Source organism: Micromesistius poutassou (assembly GCF_964030765.1).
Source record: "Micromesistius poutassou genome assembly, chromosome: 1".
Classification (NCBI taxonomy): domain Eukaryota; kingdom Metazoa; phylum Chordata; class Actinopteri; order Gadiformes; family Gadidae; genus Micromesistius; species Micromesistius poutassou.
The window spans coordinates 4,968,142-4,993,173 of NC_140271.1; the positions used below are offsets into that span (position 1 = coordinate 4,968,142).

At 48.4% G+C, this 25,032-nt stretch overlaps 2 protein-coding genes and 1 long non-coding RNA gene across 5 annotated transcripts in view; all 3 read left to right on the forward strand.

Annotated features, from left to right (window-relative positions):
- Nucleotides 1-9,402, forward strand: part of tbcd (tubulin folding cofactor D) — a 35,910-nt gene extending 26,508 nt beyond the window's left edge. Inside the window, exons 31-39 of the mRNA XM_084488128.1 lie at nt 363-521; nt 1,585-1,723; nt 6,669-6,790; nt 7,172-7,249; nt 7,385-7,474; nt 7,943-8,030; nt 8,549-8,658; nt 8,769-8,853; nt 9,334-9,402. Coding sequence (XP_084344254.1) covers nt 363-521; nt 1,585-1,723; nt 6,669-6,790; nt 7,172-7,249; nt 7,385-7,474; nt 7,943-8,030; nt 8,549-8,658; nt 8,769-8,853; nt 9,334-9,348 — 886 coding nt within the window. The 3' untranslated portion in view covers nt 9,349-9,402. The remainder of the gene's footprint in view (nt 1-362; nt 522-1,584; nt 1,724-6,668; nt 6,791-7,171; nt 7,250-7,384; nt 7,475-7,942; nt 8,031-8,548; nt 8,659-8,768; nt 8,854-9,333) is intronic.
- Nucleotides 9,403-20,078: 10,676 nt separating this feature from the next.
- LOC311340566 lies at nt 20,079-21,755 on the forward strand. 3 transcript variants are annotated; one of them, XR_014633263.1, is made up of 4 exons: nt 20,079-20,535; nt 21,049-21,144; nt 21,247-21,363; nt 21,686-21,755. It is a non-coding gene; the product is annotated as an uncharacterized lncRNA (long non-coding RNA). The 3 variants fall into 3 exon arrangements; XR_014633265.1 differs by having other exon boundaries at nt 20,079-20,291; nt 20,474-20,535; nt 21,247-21,736; XR_014633264.1 differs by having other exon boundaries at nt 21,247-21,736.
- A 1,492-nt stretch (nt 21,756-23,247) lies between these two features.
- Nucleotides 23,248-25,032, forward strand: part of metrnla (meteorin like, glial cell differentiation regulator a) — a gene marked incomplete at its 5' end in the record, with an annotated part of 6,689 nt that continues 4,904 nt past the window's right edge. The window contains one exon of the mRNA XM_084488495.1: nt 23,248-23,280. Within this exon, the coding sequence (XP_084344621.1) occupies nt 23,248-23,280 (33 nt within the window). The remainder of the gene's footprint in view (nt 23,281-25,032) is intronic.

Consider the following 25,032-nt stretch of genomic DNA (forward strand, 5'->3'; position numbering starts at 1 on the left):
CGAAGTATAACTTCGAAGAATTTAGTTTTGGAAAGGCTACATCTAAGACACACGCGTATATGAAACGAAGATAATGTTTTGTAAACCTTCCAGTTAACGTTTGCCTCCGCATGTTCCCATCTTCTGTGCAGCTGACATCATGTTAATGTTTAGTGCTGGCAGGCTCGACTTTCAACTAACTAACTGCTAACGCCTTTAACACTTTAACACTCTGCCTTTTGAACAACCCACTGGAAACATGCTCCTACATGATTTCATTATGTGATTGTGTGTGTGTGTGTGTGTGTGTGTGTGTGTGTGTGTCTGTGTGTGTGTGTGTGTGTATGTGTGTGTGTGTGTGCGTGTGCGTGTGTGTCACACAGGGTGGAGCGCATGATGTGCTGCGTGGCCCAGCAGGCAGCGGAGAAGATTGACCGCTACAGGGCCCACGCGGGCATGGTGTTCCTGCGCCTCCTCCACTGCTCCAGCCCTGCAGTACCGCACATCCACCACCGAGAGGAGCTGCTGAGCATCTTCCCCCCGTGAGTCGCTCTTGTCACAGTGGATGCTTGCAGTCGTTTTGACATCGGTGTCACCGCAGGTTAGACGCACAGGTTGTCACATGAATCCCGGTTATGTGTTTTGAATGCAATGAAGTGCCCTGGGGCGGGCGTGTCTCGGGGTGCTGTGAATGTTTGACTCGCAGCCAAAGAGTTCTGGGTTCGAGCCCCGAGGGCTGTGACATGTCTGCAAAATGACTTGTTTGTGAATAAATGTAGGTGTGATAGCTCACGTTATCTCATTTCTACAGTCTTGACGTTCACCAATTCAACAAAATCCGCCCCCCAAAAATCAGTTTATTGGATCATTTGCATTCAAATCTAATAAAGCTACGACCTCTACCCCTGAGGTATTCAGTGTCTAACGACAACTTGTCCACACTGGCAGGCGTGCGTTTAGACTTAATAACCAGATGCCAGCGTTGCCACTCCCTCTCACACGGAGCATGCGACTGGCTCACGCAAAGCTGGCAAGCGGGTTCTGTCACCTTTTGAACAACCCAATCAAACCCTGGAGAATCGTGCACGCATTCATCCAGAGGTCGTTAGTGCTGCGCTCATTCCCTGTCTCATTTGGAAGAAGTGAATATGATACTTTAGTCTGTGCTTACACGTGAACCTCCTAAGATGGCGCAATTTGATTTGATTTGGTTCGCTATCTCGGGATATCGGGCAATATCCCGTGATTGAGATCTCAAACTCGGGATATTGTTTTGCGCGCGTGACGGTCGTCTGGTCACGCTAATAAAAACAAATAAACCGCTAATAAAAACAGTATGTGAGGCCTTAGTGGTGGTGTCTGTACTGATGGTCTCTCTGGTGGTGTCTGTACTGATGGTCTCTCTGGTGGTGTCTGTACTGATGGTCTCTCTGGTGGTGTCTGTACTGATGGTCTCTCTGGTGGTGTCTGTACTGATGGTCTCTCTGGTGGTGTCTGTACTGATGGTCTCTCTGGTGGTGTCTGTACTGATGGTCTCTCTGGTGGTGTCTGTACTGATGGTCTCTCTGGTGGTGTCTGTACTGATGGTGTGTCTCTCCCCCCCAGTGAGACGGGGACCACTCTGAACTGGAACGCCCCGTCCCAGGCCTTCCCCTACGTCACCCAGCTGCTGGGCCTGGAGCACTACCGCTACCACGCGCTGCTGGGCCTCACCGTGTCCGTGGGCGGACTCACAGACTCCACGGTACCAACCGCACGCTGGTTCCGTCTGGGCCCGGTCCACGTTATGGATCTAGTCTGGTTCGCTTTATTGATCTAGTCTGGTCCACTATAGTGGTCTGGTCTGGTCCACGTTATGGATCTAGTCTGGTCCACTTTATTGATCTAGTCTGGTCCACTATAGTGGTCTGGTCTGGTCCTGGTCCACTATAGTGGACTGGTCTGGTGTGGTCTGGACCAGGACCAGACCAGACCACTATAGTGGACCAGGACCTGGTAAAATATATTTCTCTAGTCCGGTCCACTATAGTGGTCTAGTCCGGTCCACTATAGTGGTCTAGTCCGGTCCACTATAGTGGTCTAGTCTGGTCCACTATAATGGTCTAGTCCGGTCCACTATAAGAGTCTAGTCCGGTCCACTATAGTGGTCTAGTCCGGTCCATGATATTGAATAATCAAATTTAGCAGTAATAAATTAGTACTAAGTAATTAGTAGCAATTTAGTAAAGTAATTAAATTCATTAGAACGGTAGTATTAAAGTTAAACAGACTATATTTGTTTTACGTAGTATGTAGAAAACAGTATCAGTATATTGTGATTCTCTATTCCCAATCGTTTGAGGAATATATCGTCTGGTCGTCCTGCACCTCTCCTCCTCTAGAGGGTGCTGTTGCAACACTTTTCCCTCCAGCCTCTTGTTGTGTTTCTGTGTGACTGGGGCCTTCTCCCCAAACAAATGAAAAACAAGAAAGTCTAGAAAGTGGTTCTCAAAGCAACGACACCATTGGCCCAAGGAAATCAAAACCAGAAGAAGCTCTTCTTACGCTTCTTCTTGTAAAAAAAAATATGATCTGGTTTGGCTGGCAGGTGCAAATCTGTATGTGGGACAGAAGGCAATGCGCGTTGCTCAAAGGCCCGAGGCAGATGTCAGTGTGTCGTACATGCGTCGGGGCGCGTCCGCACCCGTCAGCGTCGATGGGTTTCCAACACTTCCAGGTGCCCCAAACAATCCTTTTCTCCCAATCCAGTGCTGTAGCACGACGACACAAACAGAGGAACGACATGCATCAACATCGTCAACATCATCAACATCAGCATCGCTCCCTTTCTCCATCACACACACACACACACACACACACACACACACACACACACACACACACACACACACACACACACATTGAAACACACACACAATCACACATTGAAACACACACACACACACACATTCACACATTGAAACACACACACACACACATGCACACCAACAAACACCAAAACACACACCACGCACCACCCAAACACACATACACACACACACACACCGAAACACACCCACACTAAAACACACGCCTGGGACCGCGCCCCCTCCCCCACCACCTCCCTTAGTTTCAACACACCCAACGGTTTCACCAAAACCAAGATTGTCATTTCATCCCACTTTTTTTTTTTTTCTCCCTTGTTTCTTTCTGTCTCTCCCAAACCTTTTTTATTTTTTCTCTTTAACGTCTGCCGACCTGGCCTCTCTCTCTCTGTCTGTGTCTCTGCCACACCGGTTCTGCTCCCGCTCCGAGGCTGAGGCAGAGCGGGAGCGTGTCGGGGCAGGCGCCAGGCTTCCTGCCCCCTGTGGGACCTGCTTGTTTATGCTGGTCCTCAGGGCTGCCGCTGCTGCCGCTGCCGCTGCTGCTGCTGCTGGGACCGTTCCCTCCGTCTCGGCTGATCACACACATCATTCCCGGGGCCGTTTTTATATTCCTGTTCTGTCCAGCAAGGCGTGCTGTAGCCTCCCGATTCAGACGGCGCGACGCACCATGAGGCCTAGGTGGAGTGTGTCCTGAAACGGCGTTCAATCGGTGTAGTCGATGGCCTCTCTCGTGGTTAGTACCATGTTGTTGTGGTTAGTACCATGTTGTTGTTGTTAAACCTACCTAGTACCTACTTCGGTACTTTGACGACTTTTGTCACTGCCAAATGTTGCACAATGCAAATGCTCCCCAAGTCGCTGTCTCACAAATCACAACATCTGAGACCTGATGGCAGACGCGCTCAAATATGCACATTACTTTTAATGTGTTCCTGGGGGCGGGGATCTGCAGGTCAGCTGTGGTTCATCTGGCCGGCGGGACCACTGCGAACGCGATATGGTCGAGCGTCGACTGGGAGGGACAGACGTATCTCTGTCTGGCTGCGGTCTTTCAAAACAGAAAACAAACTACTACGAGGCAGAAAGTCTCTGGCTTTAGAAGAGGTAACGGGAGCCGTTTGCATAAGCGACGATGCCCAGTTTCCTGGGGTGGTTACTGGGGAAATGTGGGCCACACTTCCGGCCGCCCGCACGCCTCCGCTGTGTTTTTAGCCGATCAGCTGGCAGTGCTGAGCACATCACTGTATATAGTCACGCTGTCGCTGAATACAATTATGGCTTTAAAAAGCTTGTGGACAACGTGTGCCGTTCGAGGACGTACTTACCACCGCACAAAGCTAAATAATTGGTTGAAATCGGACTGAATGAATGACAGACGGTGATTGTTTACATCGATCTCATAGTAACCAGTAGTGAAGCCCACAATTCGCGCAAAGCATCACAGGGCAATGGAAACTTGTGGATAGTTTTTTTTCCAACTTCTGGATCTGTGATAACTGCTTCAGAGGCTACTACGCCGCAGAGTAGAGTAGAGTTGTACAGTTTGTACAAATACCTGGCTCGTGTTTGGACCACAAAACTGCAAACTGGCACCAAATGCGTCCCAATTGTTCATCAGTGATATATTTTTGACCAACTCGCTTGAATCGATACCATACATCTGCATGACCTCCTCGCGTTGAGTCTCGCCACGTCGGTTTTGGGCAGCTCTCAGAGACATCTGGACGACGGCAGAGACCAGAGAAGGGTTATGTCGCAGGGCAACAGCTAACTTCGATTAAAACGTCTTCATTTTATGAGGACCGCATAATCAAGGAAGAATGCATAAAGGATTTTCCGGCAAATTCCTTCAGCCATCACCTCGGCTCCGTGCTGTCAGAGGAACGCTGGAACGCTTCGACGGCTGAAAGCAATATTCCTCAACAGCTTCGTGACCACGGTTTGCCAAAGAGCGGGCTGCATGAAGAGGGCGTTTAACTCTCTGCACGCAACACGCCGGCAAAGCCCAAAGCAATGGATAAGTTACCTCCATGTCGAGCGATCTGAGGGATCACCGTCACATTTACACTTAGGGTATTTAGCAGACGCGTGTGTCCCGCGCTGGTATCTGCAAGGTTGCTGGTTCGATCCCCGGCTCCTCCTAGCGGAGTGTCGTGGCGTCCCTGAGCGAGACGCCCTCACCCTGACTGCTCCTGACCAGCTGGCTGTCGCCCTGCACTGTTGAGTCCACCGTGCATGAAGGGTTAGTGAAGTTCAGGCAATGTTGTAAGGTGCTTTGCATAAAAGCGCTTTAGGGGTGAAGGTCAGGGTTAGAGGTGAGGGTTAGGGGGTTAGAGGTGAGGGTTAGGGGGTGAGGGTTAGGGTTAGGGGGTGAGGGTCAGGGTTAGGGTTAGAGGTGAGGGTTAGGGGGTGAGGGTTAGGGTTAGTGGTGAGGGTTAGGGGGTGAGGGTTAGGGGGTGAGGGTTAGGGGTGAGGGTTAGGGGGTTAGGGGTGAGGGTGAGGGTTAGGGTTAGTGTGAGGGTTAGGGTTAGGGGTTAGGGGTGAGGGGTAGGGTTAGGCCCGCGGCCCGTCTCCCCCGGTGGGCCTCGGGAGTGAAGGAGCCCATCTGAAGAGAGGAGCCTCGAGCCTCCAGGCTATCAGCAGAGGATTGGTGCGCCGTTGGTTATTTCTCACATTCGTACTTTGTTTACGGCTCTAATGAAGACAGAATACGGCCCGGGCCCTTCTGTTCTCTGGCTCTGGGGCGCATATCCACAGAGCGGCGAGGACGGCACAGCGAGTGGACACCTGCCAACGACAGCCCTAAGCCTATTCCCTCTGTGCCGTTTTCTGGCACTTTGTTGGCTCTGCTTTGCCATCGCTGCTCTCCAACACCATCTCCCCCCCCCCCCTCCCTTCTCTCCCATCCCTGCCTCACCCCCCCGCCCCCCTCCCCCTGTTCTTTTCCCCGCTGCTGCTGGTCCCTCGGAGGCGGTGAGGGCTGATATGTTTGGACAGGGCCGTGTTGGGGGAAACCAGGCCAACACAGCATCCATCTCTCTGGAATTGACTGTTCTCACACGTATCCATATAATATACACATGCTTGCTCACATTCACTCACACACACACACACACACACACACACACACACACACACACACACAGGACGCGCACGCACACACACACACAGGACGCGCACGCACACACACACACACTTGGGTTGACTTCCTTTGTCCTGATTTGAACTGCAGTTGCTATCGCCATCTTTAATCAACGGTCTGAATCGAGGAAGAGTGGGAAAAGAGTGAAGCCCACAAAGACAGGACCGCCAAAGACAGAACCGGCGGTTGTTTTCCTTCTCCGTGAAGTGACAGGTTGATTTCATTAGGTTTCTGGCAAAACATATCTTCATGCTCATCATCATATAATGTAACTCAGAGTTGTTTCCAGGGTTCATTGGTTTGTGCCATAGTAAGAAAAGAAAATAAAGAAATGACTGTTATTTATTATAGTTCAGCGATCGTTGCATGTCTTTGAAACACGGTGTGGCGTGAGGCCCAGAACACTCTGTTTTTAGGCCCTCCCTCTGTCTGTATATTACACGAACGGTACACTCGTCGGTCAATACGGCTACTGTATCGTTTACTGCGACGTTCCCGTTGTGTTCGCTGCTGTGTTGTTCTAGGATGTGTGCACAGAAAAACATGTGACGTGACCGCTACGTCACGTGACGTAGCGGTCACGCTGACGAAGCGGTCACGTGACGTAGTGGTCACTCTGACGTAGTGGTCACGTGACGTGGCAGCGATGCTGAGCGGCGTGGGCTCTCTGTTCCCCTCCTCAGGTGCGCTTCTCGTCCCAGTCGCTGTTCCAGCACCTGAAGGGGATCCAGCAGGACGCCGCGGCCCTGGGCCGCTTCGGAGACACTCTGCTGAGGATCTTCAAAGACAACCTGCGCCATGACCGGTATGCACAGACACACACACACGCATGCACGCACACAAGCAGTGTGTAGTGTATGTAGCAGTGTATCTATGTGTGTGTAGCAGTGTGTGTAGTGTATGTATGTGTGTGTAGCAGTGTGTGTAGTGTATGTAGCAGTATGTGTAGTGTATGTAGTGTGTGTAGTATGTGTGTACCCTGAACCTGGCCTCCCCTGGTGCCAGTGTGTGTAGTGTGTGTAGTGTGTACCCTAACCTGGCCTCCCCTGGTGCCTGTTTGTAGTGTGTGTAGTGTGTACCCTGAACCTGGCCTCCCCTGGTGCCAGTGTGTGTAGTGTATGTAGTGTGTACCCTAACCTGGCCTCCCCTGGTGCCTGTGTGTTGACGTGCCGGCCTCTCTCCGCAGGGTGTCCATTCCTCTGCTGAAGATGCTCGATATGATGCTCTCCAACAACTGCTTTGAAGTCTTCGCCGCGCAAGAAGAGTAAGCGTCGCAGAGGGACCGCTTTACACGCCGTCGTAATTCAGCCCCGCGCCGCGTCGCGTCTGTGTGGAGGAAGTACGGACTTAAGAAAACGCTCTCGGTTTACTTTCTTCTTCTTCTCCTCCTCCTCTGCAGTCACCCGTTCTGCGTGGACCTGCTGGCGCTCTGCAAAGACGAGATCAAGCGGTCCATGAACATGCAGAAGCTTCGCTCCTGCATCGCCGTGTGAGTCCAGACCTCACCAATCGATCCGATCAATCTGTCTGAGTGCATGTTTGGGAGCGTGCACGTGAGCGTGCACGTGAGGGGAAGGTGTGTTAAGATAAGATAAGATAGTCCTTTATTAATCCCCCTTAGGAGAAATTCACCAGTGACCAGCAGTGCAGTGGGAAAAGAGAGTGGGAAGCAAGAGTATATATACAAATAAATTTACCAATTGTAATAAAATATAATAAAAAAACTATTAGAATAAGATAAACATACTATATACATGTAACTGTCCGTTTGTAGGTGACTTGTGCATTAAAAAATAAATATGACTAAGTATTAATGTACCAATGTGCAGTTCCTGAGGTAATGAAATAAATAACAAGGTTTAAACAACAGTCAGTCCTGAGGTGTGGGGTTTAGTCCGTAAGCAAGTCTAGGTTGATGTGTTGACTGTGCCCGCGGTGGCCCTGTGCCTGGCTCCAGGTTCTGTGGGCTGATCCAGTTCCAGGGCGAGGTGAGGAAGCTGGTTCTGTCGCAGCTGCTGCTGCTGCTGGGCCACGCCCTGTTTGCGGTGAGTCGGCCATTTTTGGATCAGATCAATTGGACGCGATTGATTCGAGATTTATTTGGTTTTTTATTTGTCACTCATTCTCATACAGGATGTTTGTGTGAAATACTCTATACTGTATTTCTGTGCTTCAAAAAAAAGAAATAAAATACACTGGAATAAAAAAAAAATAGTTTAACAGAAATTTTGACTAAATTATAAATGAAATAAATGAAAACTGGATAAGCAGGGAGATGTACAAATTGTATTGTGCAATAAGGCCACGGTTAATGTGTCAAAGTGCAGGGGATTGTATCATTTTATCACTAATTGATTTTGGAGAAATCGGACAGACATTTCTTGTTCAGCTGGTGGCAATTGGTTAAATGATGAGCTTATGGAGAGAATGGCAGAAAGAGACATTTGACTGGTCTGTTTTTAGAATTCGGTGAGCGTACTGGTGTTGGGCCAATCGAGGTGAACGTTGTTTTTCCATTGAAACTCTGCATCTCCATTCCACCACCATTCACCTCCATCCGTAGGTGAGGAAGACCACGGCGGGCCAGATGTACGAGATGCTGCTGACGTACGACGACGTGGTGGACGCGGAGGTTCTGGACGAGGCCATGACTCTGTTGAGCGACACCAACTGGTCAGTGGTGGGAGCGGGCGTGGGCGCTGAGATCGCTCCGTTCCTCTGTCTGTGTGTCGGCGTGTTTCTGTGTTCGTCTCTCACGTTGCGTTGCTGGATGTGCGTTCCAGGGAGAGTGACATCGCCACCGTCCGGACGTTCAGGAATCAGCTGTCAGACTTGCTGGGGGTGCCCAGGCCTCGGCTAGCTGCTAAGGTAACCGCCACGCCTCCGTCCGTCGACAGATCTCATTGACTGTGCGTGGGGGGGGCGCTCTCGAAATGCATTGTGGGTCCTGTCCGTTCCGTTGCCGTTGCGTCAAAAAGTCGAGGAATGTTCAACTTTTCAGGCAGCGACGGATCCGTCGGCCAATCGGATTACGCAAATACACCGTCCAATGAAATGGCCTTTGTAATACAAGCCGGGAAAACGCAAAAGCATCCGTCCGTCGACGGACGGGGGTAGTGTGAAGGCGGTGTTAGCGACAGCCTGCCCTCAGACGTACCCCACAGGGTGACGGGCACACACGAGGATCTGGGCTCTGAACGAGCTCCACGCCGCCTGCTGTGAAATGGAATCATTTGAGGTCGACGCGTGTGTTCGGCATTCGGGTCACTGTGGCCAGTTTCTTCCAATTTCCGTGTTTTATTCCGTTTTTCCTCTTGATTAACTTGGAACCCTCTCTCCCTGTGACAGAGCCCCGCCCAGTAGTCCGGAGGAACCCGGCCGTTCCCTGGACCCCGTCCGCATGTAGAGGTACAACGTTAGGGGCGGTCGAGGAGGGCAGAACGCCCATCCATGCTCCGCTGTCCAGAACCACGTTCCAGCAGGTCAATTCACTGTTAGAGTGCACACAAAAATATGATTGTTGTGAAAAATAAATAGATGAAAACACCAAGGCGTTTTTGTGTTTTTTTTATTCATGAAAGGAACTCCACTCCCTTATGGAGGTGAACTCGGATGGAACCAGCATTCAAACTGGGCAATGAGCAGTCGGAGCAGACTCTTAACTAGGGGTCAACCCATATGGATTTTTTTAGGGCCGATACAGATTCTTTTTCGTCGATATTTTGACCTGATGCTGCTTTTGCTCCCTGAATTTACTAATAAAAATGACACAATGATGATAACAAATGTTTCAAGTCTCAATTTAAAAAAGGACAATTTAATGAACTGTCTAAATCATGCCGGGGAAAAAAATATAGAAAATCGGCGAACGAAGTAATAAAAACGCAAATATCGGTTGGCCGATATTTGCGTTTTTTTTACACAACACAACTATCAGTGCTGCCTCCATCCCCTCCGTGTTTCCATGTTCAAAGGCCTGGGACCCCCTCGGTCTCTGGCGGTCCCAGGCCAGCGAGCAGAGCGGGACAGGACAGGGCGGCGGTGGTGTCACCGTCAGACTGGGCCTTCTCATTAGTCTCCCAATAGGAGCCACATTGTTTCTGCTCGCTGGTCCCACGGTAACAAAGATGCAGTTGTTTTCTGATTGGACGCCTGGGCCGCGCCGGGGCCGGGGCTCGTTAACCATTCGCCGGGCCCCGCAGCCCTCCGCCGGCCCCCGGAATCCAGACCATATTGCATTACATCAACTGTAATGCAATTAATGAGTGTATAAGTTTATTACTTTTACCATTGAGCAGCAGGGAGTTCTGGACTTTCACATGGTTTTTAAAATGCGCCCACGCTTTGAAACGGAAGGAAGTCTGACCATGTCTTTGAGGGCTGTGCATTCTCACTCAATGAATACGGCTTTTCATTTTTTCAGGTCCTTATTTTTCTTTAAGATGGTACGACCATGTCCTGTGTCAGCTCAGTGGGCAGACTGTAGTCCAGAAGTCGTCCTGTTTTTGGAAACGGTGAATAATGTTTAATTGTCGTTATTCTTGAGGCCAAAGCACAGCGGCGCGTCGGGACGGACACTAAACAGTGTTTCAGAATCGACTCAATCCAGAATCGACTCGAGTCCTAAATGAAACAAGACTAAATCACTGCTCCACTGCCTTTGTGCGGTTTGGTTTTGCTCCGTTAAAACGATATGATTCCATTTCATTCTCCTCCACTCAGTCTGTAACCAACGACACCAACACACACCACAGGCCCGGGCTGCTCCCGGAGATGTAGGACAGAGTCCTTATCAGCAAAACACAACATCTGAATTCATTAAATGCTCATAAAATGTCTTCCATTTCATAAATCCCCTGATTATTATTATTATTATTATTATCAGCAGGGTTTACATCATCGCCCCACTGTGGACGGGCCCAGCCCAGTGGATATACGGTCCCAGCCCAGTGGTTAGACGGTCCCAGCCCAGTGGATAGTCGGTCCCAGCCCAGTGGATAGTCGGTCCCAGCCCAGTGGATAGACGGGCCCAGCCCAGTGGATAGTCGGTCCCAGCCCAGTGGATAGACGGGCCCAGCCCAGTGGATAGACGGGCCCAGCCCAGTGGATAGACGGGCCCAGCCCAGTGGATAGACGGGCCCAGCCCAGTGGATAGACGGTCCCAGCCCAGTGGATAGACGGGCCCAGCCCAGTGGATAGATGGTCCTAGCTCAGTAGATAGATAGATGCCTTTGCTATCAATGGTCCATATTGTCTCTCTAGCGGAGACACCCATGGCTCCAGCTCAGCCAACCCAGTGTTCTGCCGGGCGCACACCCACCCTCAGTCAGCCCCCCCCCCCCCCTGTCGTTTTTATCTCGGGTCGCTCAATATCGTGCCGCCGCCGCCGCCCCATAATTCGACTTTAATTAATTCCCCAGCTAGATGGGAATTCCGGTGTTTGGCCATTGAAAGAAATGGTGTGTGTGTGTGTGTGTCACTCTTTCTCCCTCTCTCTCTCTCTTTCTATGTCTCTCGTTCTTTCTCCATCCATGTCTCTCTCAGTTTCGCTCTCTCTCCGTCTCTCTCTCTCTCTCTCCCCCTGTCTCTCTCTCTCTCTCCCCGTCTCTCTCTCTCTCTGTCTCTCTCTCTCAGGAGGATTGATGGTGGAGCGAGGAGCAGCTCTGCTACAGTGCTCAGAGGAAGAGAGGAATGCTAATAATTCTAAAAGGCTTACAGTTGGTCGCCAGTAGCCATGGCGATCGCTCTCTCTCCCTCTCTCCCTTTTGTACAATGGTGCCCTTTTAGGAGAGCCGAGGGGGTGGGGGGGGTCATTGACTCACTTTGGTGTGATATTAGGACATAGGCCTCCTTGCACTTTCCACTGTTGTACTTATTATGGGATTAAAAGAAAAGTTATTTGTCCAGGAAAAACGTTTGTTTTTTGCCTATTTAGCTGTATACGGTGTTATGGGGGTTGGTCTGAAGTAGACTATGGGGTATGATGGATGGAAACCCAACTGGTGGTTGTGGGCATTGGGTTCACTCTCTTAAATACACTTAAATACACTCCATGTACTTAGCAGCAGCTCAGAGCTCCACAATGCTGGGCTGTGTGCAGCATGAATGGCTTTTTATTCATTTGTTGGCAAACTCGGGATACATGAAGTGGAGTCGCTCTAACGTTGAACTTTTGCAGCGAAATGGTTCAGTTTAACGAGAAGCCATTATTATATATTTTAGGAAACATCCACTACGCTTTTCACAGACGTCTTTCGACTCGGGAGACTTCTCTCAGTTCCTCCTGATCCCCAGATTGCGATCGGCATTACGGGAGCGTAGATAATCGAGCTCATTTCCTCCGAGCAATCAGTGACTCAACAGAGAAAGCACAAACCCTTGTTTACTCTGTTTGCCCTTAAGTTAACCTCCATTTTTATTTCTTCGTACGCTACAAACTAACCATTGTAAAACAGACTCATAATGACAGGCTAACAGCGCCGTTAAAATGGAAATAAAAAACATTTGAGTAGCAACAGAGCACTAAACATTTTGAAATATATGTTTGCGATTAAATGTAATTTCTACTTTGTAATACTTTTTTATTTTTTATTAGAAGTAGTTTGCAGGAACATAGAATAAGAAAGAGAAGAGGCTGTAGGAACTAGGAACAAAGTTGGGGATTGTCTCATCTTCCACCAACGACTTTTTCAGGGAACCGTTGAATGTGTCATTGAATGTGTGTGTGCTTACTGGTGATGGTATGCCGAACTGGGCCTATACTGGGACTGTTGATTGTGTGTGCTTACTGATGAAGGTATGCTTAGGCTTCCGAACTGGGCCTATAACGGGCCTATACTGGGCCTATACCAGGCCTATACTGGGCCTATACCGGGCCTATACCGGGCCTGAACTGGGCCTATACTGGAACTGTTGTCTGTGGTTTGGAGCGCTGATTGCTGCCAGGTGGGCCTGCTGCTCCTATACTTCCTGTGTTTTCTAACCAACACCTGGTGTTGCTCGTTTGTGTGATTAGCGACAGTAACCGTCCAGGTGCTCGTTTAGCTCGATTTATGGAGCGGATGGCGGTTGACGACGAGGCCGCGGTCGGTGAACCTCAGGCCAGTGTTCCAGAGAACACAACAGAACAATTAGGGGCGAGTCGTTAACCACTGGGCATTGTGTGTTTTTGTTGTTTCTGCTGTTTGCTTCTCAATTGCAGCGTAAGAGTCGTTGTGTTTTCCTACAGCAACAGATAAAAGAAAACAGAAAGAACTGCTGACAGGGATCTAGCCTGACCGCACGACAACCTGCTGATTACCGACCTCCTCTGTGTGTGTGTGTGTGTGTGTGTGTGTGTGTGTGTGTGTGTGTGTGTGTGTGTGTGTGTGTGTGTGTGTGTGTGTGTGTGTGTGTGTGTGTGTGTGTGTGTGTGTGTGTGTGTGTGTGTGTGTGTGTGTGTGTGTGTGTGTGTGTGAACTTACGTGACCTAAAGAATCCTTGCAATGCCTCAACACTCCTCAACATGTTGGTGTTGATTGTGTACGTTACTTACATGATGTAGAGGCGTAATGTACCGCTAAGTCCCTTTGTATGTGCTCAGCCACGCTTTAAACCAAAAGAGACAATTTCGCAGGAAGATCAAGTCAGTCAGATTAAAAGTAACATTTGTGACAATGGCCTTGACCAGGACACGCCTTTTCTTTCTCTAATGTCTCTAATGTCTGGTGAGCCAAAGACATTTTTCCACCTTGGTGGACATTAAAGATTTATACTATTCTATTCTATTCTATTCTATTTCTCAATGATGACTAATTCCCCTATCTTATTGTGTGACCCCAGATCTGACCAGCAATCAAACCAGTGCGCAATAAGCAGTGAGATGAAACTCAAACCATCATGTTGTGATATATATATATATTCATAAAAATATAAATGTAACCAGGAAATTGTAAAAAAAAAAAAAAAAAAATGGCAGTAGAAATGACCGAATATTATAATTACACGACCGATGAAAATAGCCGAGATATGATAATTACATGATTGGTTAGAAATAGCACCGATGCTATGATTATAAAAAATGACAGCTGATGTGGTGGTTGTCCAGGAAGCCACAGCCTTCATATGTTTCCAGCAGGCCATAATCAGCCGTACGCCAGACATGTGCCCTGCACTCAGGGAAACGACCACGTTGTTGTTGGGAATTATATGTCATTTGGACTCCGACGCAGCTGGATCCCTCAGCCCCCATGCTGGTTCATTGCTAAACTGTGTGTTCCTTCGAGGACCACAGGTTAATTGGTAGTTGGATTCATATGTACCAGGTGGACACACACGCACACTGACCCACACTGACCCACACGCACACTGACCCACACGCACATTGACACAAACTCACACTGACACACACGCACACTGACCCACACTGACACACACGCACACTGACCCACACGCACACTGACACACACGCACGTGTGCATGCGCGCAGGCAGCTGTTCAATTATTTGGCTAATTTAATAAGTAGTAAAAGTAAAAAAGTGCACTTTTACTGACCAACGGTTAGAAATGAACTTAAAGCAATGAAGCTGCAATTAGGAACTGATAAACCTTGACTGTCCTTCGGTTTTGGAATCAACAATGAATGCTGTGTTGAAGTGGGACATCGTATTATTTGTACTAAAAGTGTACTGAACAACTTTGGCTCGGTTTCTCCAGGGAGTGTGAGCTGTGTGTGTGTGTGTAGCCGTAGTAGTACACAGCAGATCAGGGATGAAGGTGATTATCTCTCCTTATCGTGGCCGTCCTGACCTAATCTCACCGTCCTTATCAGCCGCAGTGTGCCCCACATTCCTCTCCTGCGGAGGTGTCTCTGACCCACACAGCCAGCTCTGTTTGGGGAGGAATGTGTGTGTTTATCAGCGTTCCACTGTGTGTGTTTACGTTGTGTGTGTGTGTGTGTGCGTGTGTGTGTGTGTGTTTGAGTTGTGTGTGCCCGTATTCGTGTCTGTTTGTGTAAGTCACAAACACAGAAATTCACACAGAAATACATACACATGTCTCACAAAACACAACACTGTGTGTGTGTGTGTCTTGTGTTTTGTGAGACGTGTGTGTGTATTTCTGTGTGTTTTTGTGCGCGTTTGTCGAACGCGTCGACAGCGTCACGTTGGAACACTAAGGCACAGATGCTCCGGTCTTATCCGGAATCCAGATCCAAAGCATCCAAGTCGACCGACGGCCAACTGGTCTATCTGTGTTTAAAAATGACATCACAAATCCTGCCGAGAGCTCCTCAAGGCCTTCTGGGAAATATCTGGTTGCTCGGGTATCTGTCCGTCGATGGCAAGGGGGCGGAGCTCGGAGCGATAGACATGACTTCACGTCAGCGTGGGCCCCGAGGTCCCGCTGAAAGACGGTCTCTCTTTAGAGTAGTCTCTCTTTACAGTAGTCGGCGGAGGACTGCGACCAGACTAAAATTAGCCTTGAAGCTTCTGCCTCTTATCTCCTCATGCCTCTCCTTGGCCTCCTTGGCTCTCCAGTGTTCCCAGTGTTCCCAGTAGCCAGCATGAGTTCACAGTCGGCGTTTCTTAAGACCGTTGTCTTGGTGTGCGTGCTTGTGGGTCTGTTTATTTACATCGTTTTTTCTTTTGCTCATCGAATCGATCGCTGCTGCCTCCGGAATCGACTGAGCTCGTCTCAAAGGATCTCTCCTTACTGCGCTGTGATCTACACACGACGTGTGTGTGTCTGAGCGAGCGAGTGTGAGTGTGTGTGTGTGTGTGTGTGTGTGTGTGTGTGTGAGAGTGAGTGAGTGAGCACGTGTGTGTGTGTGTGTGTGTGTGTGTGTGTGTGTGTGTGTGCGTGCGCGTGTGTGTGTGTGTGTGTGTGTGTGAGAGAGAGTGAGTGAGCACGTGTGCATGTGCGTGTGTGTGTGTGTGTGTGTGTGTGTGCACACGTGTATGCCGTGTGTGTGCGTGCACGTTTGTGTGCGTACGTTTGCGTGTGGAGTCTTGACCGCCCCCAGTGATGCTCTCACTGCCTGAGAGTGACTTCATGGCGGGGGGGGGGGGCCGGAGGGGGGGGGGGGGACTTCATGAGGGGGGGGGCCGGAGAGGGGGGGGGGGGTCTTTGACTGCTCGTCTCCAGGGTCAAGGGCCCAGCGTCTGGCGGAGGGCCAGACCGATGAGCTCATCGTCCGGCGGTCCGCCCAGCTGCTCTCTGCTCCGCGGCTTCCACACGACCCTCTTGGCCCCCGACCACCGCCTTCACACTCCCGGCTAGCGGGGCCCCCGGGGGCCCCTGGGGGCCCGGCCGGCGGGATGATGCTATTCCCCCCAGGAGCCACCGGCTGACGACTGGCTGCCTGCCGTCTCCTCGGCGCCTGAGGAGCGGCACGCCCCCCCCCCCCGGCCCCCCCCCCGGCCCCCCCCCCCCCTCCTCGCCCTGGGGGAGGGCCCAGTTTGTTCTGGCCGCGTGCCAGCCCGGAGCAGCAGGGGGCAGCGCTGGGTCAGCTCTCAGGGGTGGTCTTTAAAGCCTCTGTTTGTTTGTGTGTGTGTGTGTGTGTGTGTGTGTGTGTGTGTGTGTGTGTGTGTGTGTGTGTGTGTGTGTGTGTGTGTGTGTGTGTGTGTGTGTGTGTGTGTGTGTATGATTTCCAGTTTATTATGTTTTTTTTAATTCTAGGAGTTCTTTCATTCCTCAGTCGCCGAACATTCTGCTCTGAGACTGTGGGGGGGGGGGGAGGGAGGGGGGAGGGTAGGGGGGGGAGAGGGGGAGGGGGGGGGCTGATGGAGGAGAAGGAGAAGATGGAATATGGAAGTGAGCGACCCCGATCGTGTCTCCACTAAGATGAATGCCTGAGTGGGAGGAGGAGGAGGGTCTGTGGTCTTTGTTTTAGCAGGAGGGGGGTCGCATGGAGCCGGGGCCGCTCAAGCAGAACCCCCCACCCACCGGCCCCCCTTATCTGTCAGGAATCACTGCCGCACTACAGAGACCCGTCCCCGACGCTTCACAGAACGCGTGGACCGTAGAGAGACTCAGACGTCCCAGGGTGGAGGAGGAGGAGGTGGAGGTGGTGGTGATGGAGGTGGGGAAGGGAGGGGGGGAGGTGGTGGAGGTGATGGAGGTGGAGGTGATGGAGGTGGTGGTGGAGGCTCCGCTGGGCTCTGCTCCCCAACGGCTCTCCCCCTCACAGCCGCCCCCCGGCCTGCTTCCACTCAGCTTGCCTCCAACCTGCGGCCGGCACACGTGTGTGTGTGGGGTGGGGGGAGGTGTGTGTGTGTGTGGGGGTGCGTGTGTGGGGTGGGGTGGGGTGGGGTGGGGGGGGGGGGGGGGGGGGGGGCGGCAGGCAGCCAAGGGTCAGAACTTGAGATGGAGTCGTACCTCCTCACCCCCACCCCCCCAAACCCCCGTCCTACACCCTTTGTTTGTCCCTCTCCAGATCTGCACCTCCTTCTCCTCCTCCTCCTCCTCCTCTCCTTGCTCATTGTCATCCCCTCCTCCTCCCCCACCCCCCCCCCTCCCCCTCGGCCTCCACCGCAGCAGCCAACCATTTGGAAGCCATTACGCAGGCAGCCAGTCAGAGGGCTCCCTTAATTAAAAAGCTCTCCAGCACCGTTCCTGCAGATGAATGGCTGTTTTCCTGGGATCAGAAAGCCAAACACGAGGAGGAGGAGGAGGAGTTGGAGTGCTTCCAGTTAGCAGTTAGGTCCTGGGGGTGCAGGTTGGACAGAAGTGTTGGTTAAATCCACTGTTTTATTGCTGGCGTTGTGAGGGCTGATACTGCACCTTTAACTGCTGGCGTTCTGCTGAAGGAAGGCGTTTCAGGGTGCAGGGTACAGGGTACAGGGAACAGGGTACAGGGTACAGGGTACGACTCCTCTAGCCTTGTGGCTTCGGAGCGCGCCATCAGTATGGAAAGGAGCGGCCACATGAATGCAGAGCCTGCAGTGCTGAACGTCCGGGCCGACTTTCAACCTAAGCGCAGTTTGTTAGTAGTGGTGGCTTTGCTGGTGGGATGGTTTTGGCTTAAACGCTGCGTTCTGATTGGAGATTGTGGCCATAATAAAGCTGAGCTATTCAAAGACAAACACTCCCTGCAAATCAGGTTAGACATTCATCACAGAGATCAATTTTAAAAATGTTATTTTTGTTCTAAAGCCTGTGGCTGTATTGGATAATTATCCCCCTCCAGGTAGTGGCCTAATATGCTCATGAATTTGTCTCTCGAGGGCATTTTGTGAGAAATACAATCTGCATCAACAACCACAATTGCAGTGGACTCTTTCCTCAAAACCCTATTTATTCAAACGCAAAAGTCCTGCCAAATCAAGTGTAATCAGAAAGGTCCTTTCTCAGAGGAAACACAGCCTATATATATATATATATATATATATATATCAGTCCACCAGAAACATAATAGAGCATTATGGTCCCTGATGATTCTGAGAAAACACTCTGCACACACTGCATGAAAAGCGGGATTCCCGTCAAAAAACAGCACCGTAAATTGTCGCAGAAGTTCAGGTTTCGTCCCCCATGGCCCCCCTCCCCCTAATTGTAGGGGAAGCTTTAACATGTAAATGCAGATTCTGTGAGCTATACACATGCAAATTAGCTATACAAAGGTATTAACTTCACTTTAAGAAAATCTCTGGTATAAATAGATTAGGCTCAGTATAGCCTAATTATACTCTTACATTTTAACTTAAATAGATTTATTTAATGAAAGTATGCTAGATTAATTACTGAATACACTACAGTTCATAAGTTTAAGTCACCTGCTCATTTCAGCATTAAACTCCATTATAACCAGAATCACAATCATGCATCAACATTTTAAAGTTTTTTTTTGTTGTTATATTTGCAACATGGGCTTACAAATTATAATTACATATATCCCATCTTAAAATACTGCTTTCAGAAACTCAAAAACAGATTTGCACTGTGAGAAATGTAAAATGTAAATTACATTATATGAGAATGATGGAAACATCCACATCAATATCTTGAAGACATGTACAGCTTTGCAAAAAAACATGTGAAGGCCATGCATACAGGCCACTTGCAACAATCTTTTAAATATTTTCTTCTCTATTACTCACAACATAGGTTTAAAAACGATTAATTGATCCCAATTCAGAACACTGCTTTCAGTAACTCATTTAAACATATTTGCACTGGGAGGAAATGCCCAAAACTGAATAAAGTGCAAAACAAATCGGTAGTAATGATTACGCTGCCGCATTGTAGCGCATTGCAAGTGTGCCAATGATTATGCGTCCACGTGCCAGTGGTGGCACGCATGCCTAGGGTTGCCGACCCCTGATGAACATTATGAATGCACAGAAATTAGTCAAGATTTGCTCAACAACTATGGGAACATTTTAGTGTTCCATGCAAACCATTTCCAATGTCTAATTAAAAAGTGATTGAGAGAATCCCAAGTGTGCAAAATTCTGTGTGAACACAATAAAAGTTTTAAAGAGCCTAAAATATAAACCACAATGCTTTGTTTACTCTTTCATGGTTTAGCACACAACTAAGTGTGATTATAAGCTTTGTTTGAGAAATGTTTACATTTTTAGACATTTTAAAGAATTCAACTTCTGTAATGACTGCATATCTAAAATCACCTTGAATTAGACAATCAAAGCCAAACACTCTCGAATCCATCCCATATGTGTTCAGCACATCTTGACTTATATTTGTACAATAATAATGACCGTAGAGCATTCCAGTTGATTATTTCATGAAGCTGATATATAATGGAATTCAATGCAGAAATGAACCGGTGACCCCAAACTTTTGGACGGTAGTGTATGTCATTAGCAATGGCCAATGTTATGTTAAAAAGACACACAAAACAATTCATTTCAACAATTAGTTTTAATCAGGCTTTGCCACAAAGGTCCCTTTGTCCAATCACGTGCGAGGACATGGCCAAGAGTACTTTTAAAACGAGTTCTTGTACTCTCACGTTTCATGTGGTTTTGACTTTTGATCTCTAGCTGCTATTATGACTAGTCGCCGTCTTTTTTACGGATTATCTCCTGGAACTCCTCAGCATGCGAACCGTCGACGCGAACCCGTAGTGCTACCGCCAGTCCGCAGAACACAGAGAAGCGGCTGTTGAACGCAATCTCGGGCCTGTCTCGGCAGCTCAATGACGGCTTTCAACAGATGTCTGCTGAATTAAAAATAACGCAATCAAGGATGCAGTCCATGGAGGATCGGATGGCAGCATTTTGGAGAAAAGGGTCTGTACGGAAGACTCCAGCACTACCGCTAACTCTAAGAAGAGAAGGCGGGTACACCGTCCGAAGATCGCGGTAAGATTATGTTCAGTGATTGCTAGCTACCTAGCTAGCTCTGCTAAAAGTAGCCTTAAAGTAAAGCGTTTAAGTAGCCTGCCTAGCCCAAACAGCTAAAATTAGCCTTGTAAAATAACCCATGAGCAGAACCAGTGTAAGTTGCTTTATTAAATTGTTTGTTTTGGTCTTGTGATTTACAGGCAGCTGTGCGTCGACTTCATAACGCCGAGACAAATCATATGCCCTACGACCCAGAGCAAGGGTAAGATTTAAACAATAATGCTTTCATTCTGCTGTACTCATCTAGATACGTGAAAGGGGAATTCCGGTGGTAAATCGGATTTAGATATTTTAAAAATGACCATAGTCTACGGTAAAGTCGTGGCCTATCCTGACCGTAGCGTTCCGAGCTCAGCAGGAGGTCGCTTTAACATGGCGCCAGAATGTTTGGAATGTTTGTGGACGGAGGGAGGACAGTGCGCTTGTCCTACATGGGGAAAGATGATGGGAGTTTGCTAAAATGGTGGAGTACGCATCTGATCCTGAATACGTTGATTTTGAGATTCACTTTCATCGATAAACTTATCGGATGGGTCTTGAATTAAAAATTGCGGCGCCATTGTATGTTGCCATTTCCTCGTTTAAAATGTTAAGAACCTTATTACACCCTAGCCTTGTAGATGGGTTAAGATAAGCGATATATGTGCCGTATGAGTGATTAGTCAGGAGTATTTTATTCAGATGCCGACCTTAACCGTTAATTTTGTTTTCGCAGACTGTCCTCTCCTCATAACGAGTCTGTGACTACACATTTGCTCAGAGCGTTGTCTGCATGTTCAGATTTACAACATGCTGATTCTGACGACATTGTGTAAGTAACTTACTGCAGAACTGTTTTCTCCTTCCTTGTTCAATTTTTACTGTGACTTAAGGTTTTTTTTCTATTCATTCCACTCATTTAATTGTTTCCCAGCTGCCTGCAAGACATTATGAGACGGTACGCAGGACTTGCAGATACAGGCAACCAGACCTTGCAGTACATGCGGAAGCTGTAAAGAATTCAGCTCGGAGTCGATCGAGAAGTAAGAGGGTAAGACTAGATAAGATCTGTTTTTGGTTAATGTGAGCAGGGTTTAAAATTAGCACCGGCCAAATGCTGAATTGGACAGTACAATAAATAAGCTACCAGCCAGTGGCTGGTAACTTTCAACAGTTAGTGATGTGTCAATACCACATCACAATATAGACTAGAAGGTGTTGCTGTTGCTATAGCTATGAGTTAACCATTACATTGCACCATCATTGTTTTTTTCTACCCTGAATGAGTATTTCTCAGGTGCATTAATAGATGTGTTTTGTCCATACGCATTGCATCGTGCAGTACTGATTGTCTTTATTTTATTGTTTTACAGCTGCTGGAAGCAAGACAGTGTTTTAGCTGAGGATGAGAGAGACCTTTGGGAGAGCGCCACCATAGATATGATGTCGGAAGAGGTTGATGGCATCGTTGGCGGGGTGTCGGGATGGATAGTACGGACTCCGTCCTACCGCAGCAAGGAGCTCACCGAGCTCTGTGCAAAATTGCAGTTTTTTTACCTCACTAATTACAATGTCTACTGGCTATGTTAGCCCTCATGCAATGCCTCTCCCTCCCTCCAACAGCCTGGACTAAATTCACTTTAAACTCTAGTATTGCATGTTATTGACTGTTATTTTTTCTTCCAATGTTTACATTGTACATTGTGCACTTTATTGGCCATATTTATTTATCTATTGTCGATATCTTCAATCCATCGCTACGTTGCCACAGGCCTCCCCTAATAGGTAAACATAACTACTCTAGTTAGCCCATATTTAATATCAAATGCTGGTCTCCTAACTCATACTTGCACTGTCTTGCCTTACCTTTTGCACCTTAACACACACTGGTTTACAATAAATCTCTGTGCTGCTACCCGTTTTTAGTATTTAATGCTGGTCTACTGACTTAAAATTGCACTGTCTTGCCTTACTTATTTGCACCTCAACAAATCATACCAGATCTCCTGTACCACAGGGTTAGTCCCTGCCCTGTCACCATTATCATACTGCCTCAGCACATTAATGTGGAACTTGTTTGTCTGTTACTTAGTATATTTCTCTTAGTTTCTTAATCCTTATTGTCTAGTGTATAGTATATTTATTCTTATTTGTTGATTGTATTCCAGAAATTTCCTTTCTGCAATCCTGCTTGTATGTGTATGTTATGTATCTGTCTCTAAGCTACTTGGACCCTGAATTTCCCCTAGGGATGAAGGTTATATCTTTCTATGAATAAACATGTTCCTGGCAAATTTTCCTTTCCTCCTGGTAAATTTATTCATGTCCTTGATGGTCATAATATACAACATAATTACAATTATAATTATTAATTTAAATATTAATTAATTATTAATATTAATATTATTGGATATAGGAGGAGCGGGGCTGGTTACATTTATGTGGGTTGGGGGTGTGGTTTAAATGTACAATGACCCAGGCTGACCTAGAGTGACATGTCTGTCAACCAATCACGAATGAGTTTCCTGTTTAAAAACTAGGCTTTTCATCCAATGCTGGGGAAGAATTTTAGGCAGGGCAAAGAACGACCCAGGGTGCCAGCCAATCACAAATGATTTTCCGTTTTGTTTACATCCAATCCTGGGTGAGAATCCGTCTGGCTAGCGCGGTTTCGCTGCTATCCATATGCTAATCCGCGAGATTAGCATATGAATGCCTCCGCGAGAGAGTCCGTATACGACGATATGCGTCCGTCGGAAACGTGAAGTGACGCGACGTGGAAATTGTCGTTTACTGCCGAAAATTGGTCTGGTTTGCAGGAATTTCCGGGCGTGCAACGGGACGGAAATCCCACTTTTCACCCAGTGACAGTTCTGCGTGTAATTCATTCTCCGGTTGGAGCCGTACAGCGCTTTGTACAGCGCTGCAGCCCATAATGCCGGGCTTCACAGATTTAGTTCCTGCTTGGGTTTGAATTGAAGGACACTGAGTGAAGCCCCGCTGGAGTGTGGTTTGCTGCATGTGACCGGAGGGACACGACGTTCTGCCATCTTAACAATGTGTGACGGCACTTAAAAATAGAACTTGGCATTGTGTAGCGTCTTATCTTTGTTTTATCCGGGGAATGGCTTAACCTAGCAATTGTAGGCGCTTGTTTCAATGTTCTATATATACTGTATTTACTGTACCGACGGCGCTATATCGTTGTTTCTCTTTCTTCTGACCAATGTACTTACTGTGAGTCGCTTTGGATGAGAGAGAGAGAGAGAGAGAGAGACTCACGTTTGTTGGTGGTGAATGTGTGTGTGTGATGACAGCGGCTCCAGCCCCCAGATGACGGCGGGTCATGAGTTCCAGAGAACAGGGCCTTTCCTGTCCACGTGGCCCCGGGGTCGTCCTGTTGAGGCGCTGTCACCACAGAGGCATGCAGCCGTCGGTCACACGTCCTCCTTAAGGACGCTGGGGGGGGGGGGGACGCTGCATTTTCATTGGCCAATACACCCTGCATGTACCCTGGAAACCCAGAGTTCTCGCGAGAGCACAATTAGAATTCGCTCAGCGAGTCACTCTGGGAACGAGCAATATACCCACTCCCCGATGCCCCTGGCCCAGAACATTAACCAATCACATCGGTGTATCTGATATCGGCGGGGCCAAAAGCGTTGCTGTTTTACCGACCGGATACGGCAAGAGTCTTATCTACTGGTTAGCTCCGCTGGTCTGGATACGTCACCCCTTGTATTCTTCTGATTGTTCGTAGTGTTATCCAATTGCGTGCAGTGATATTTTCAAATGCATGCTTGGTTCCGCCCCTCGAGTCGGGCCGTTTTCATCACTCGTTGTCAGACCCTACAGCTCTCTAGACGTGGGTCTGGATTGCCAGGCTACCTTACATGCGTGACTACAGGTGATCCAGTAGTTGTTGTTTTTTATTGGAGGAGTGTGTATTGTAATCTGAGCAAAAAACTAAAAGTAGGATCTACTACTACTTCCTACTTCCAAAAGGTTTTCGTTAATGTGTTTATGCTTGTGTTCTTTATTGAGCTGTTGAGTAGTTGTGTCTCTGGAAACATACCTTTCAGCCACTCAGAATAACAGGAGATCTCTGATGATAGTTTTTAGTTTGAACTTAAACAAACACTCCACAAAGTTTACCTTAGGAAGGCAGCTCGAGGAGCAGTGTGTGGGCTCCTGTGGCACGAACCTCAGCCTAAACGTTGCAACACATCAGTACATATCGCTGTTGATCTCTTGCCCTGGCTGACATTTTTGCATAAAGACATAATGAGGGTCTTTCCACCTCCTGACGCGTCTTTGGGGCGAGCTCCAAATGACAGGGCTGCAAGCCGGGACTTTCAAGTGGTTCAATTATCCTGCGCTCATCAAAAACAATGTAGTTCTCTGTTATGTGTTTCTGACGCTATAATTTGTCAATTTGCGGCCGCTTCTCTGCGACGTGTGGACCGCGTGGTGCCAGACTCGTGTCAGTTATTCACGTGATAAATGTCACACTTACTGCGGGGCTACCAGGAGGGAACACATGGTTTTTATAAGCTGCTGTTGTAAGCGGGTTGTAGCCGTATGCTTCAACATTCACCTGAAAACAATACTTCTTAAGACAAGACATCTTTTGTTTTTTAACATCTCGGGAAGAGCAGCCAAGAACCGCTTTGTGTGTGGGCCAATTTCATGTGTGTCAGTGTATATATACACACACACA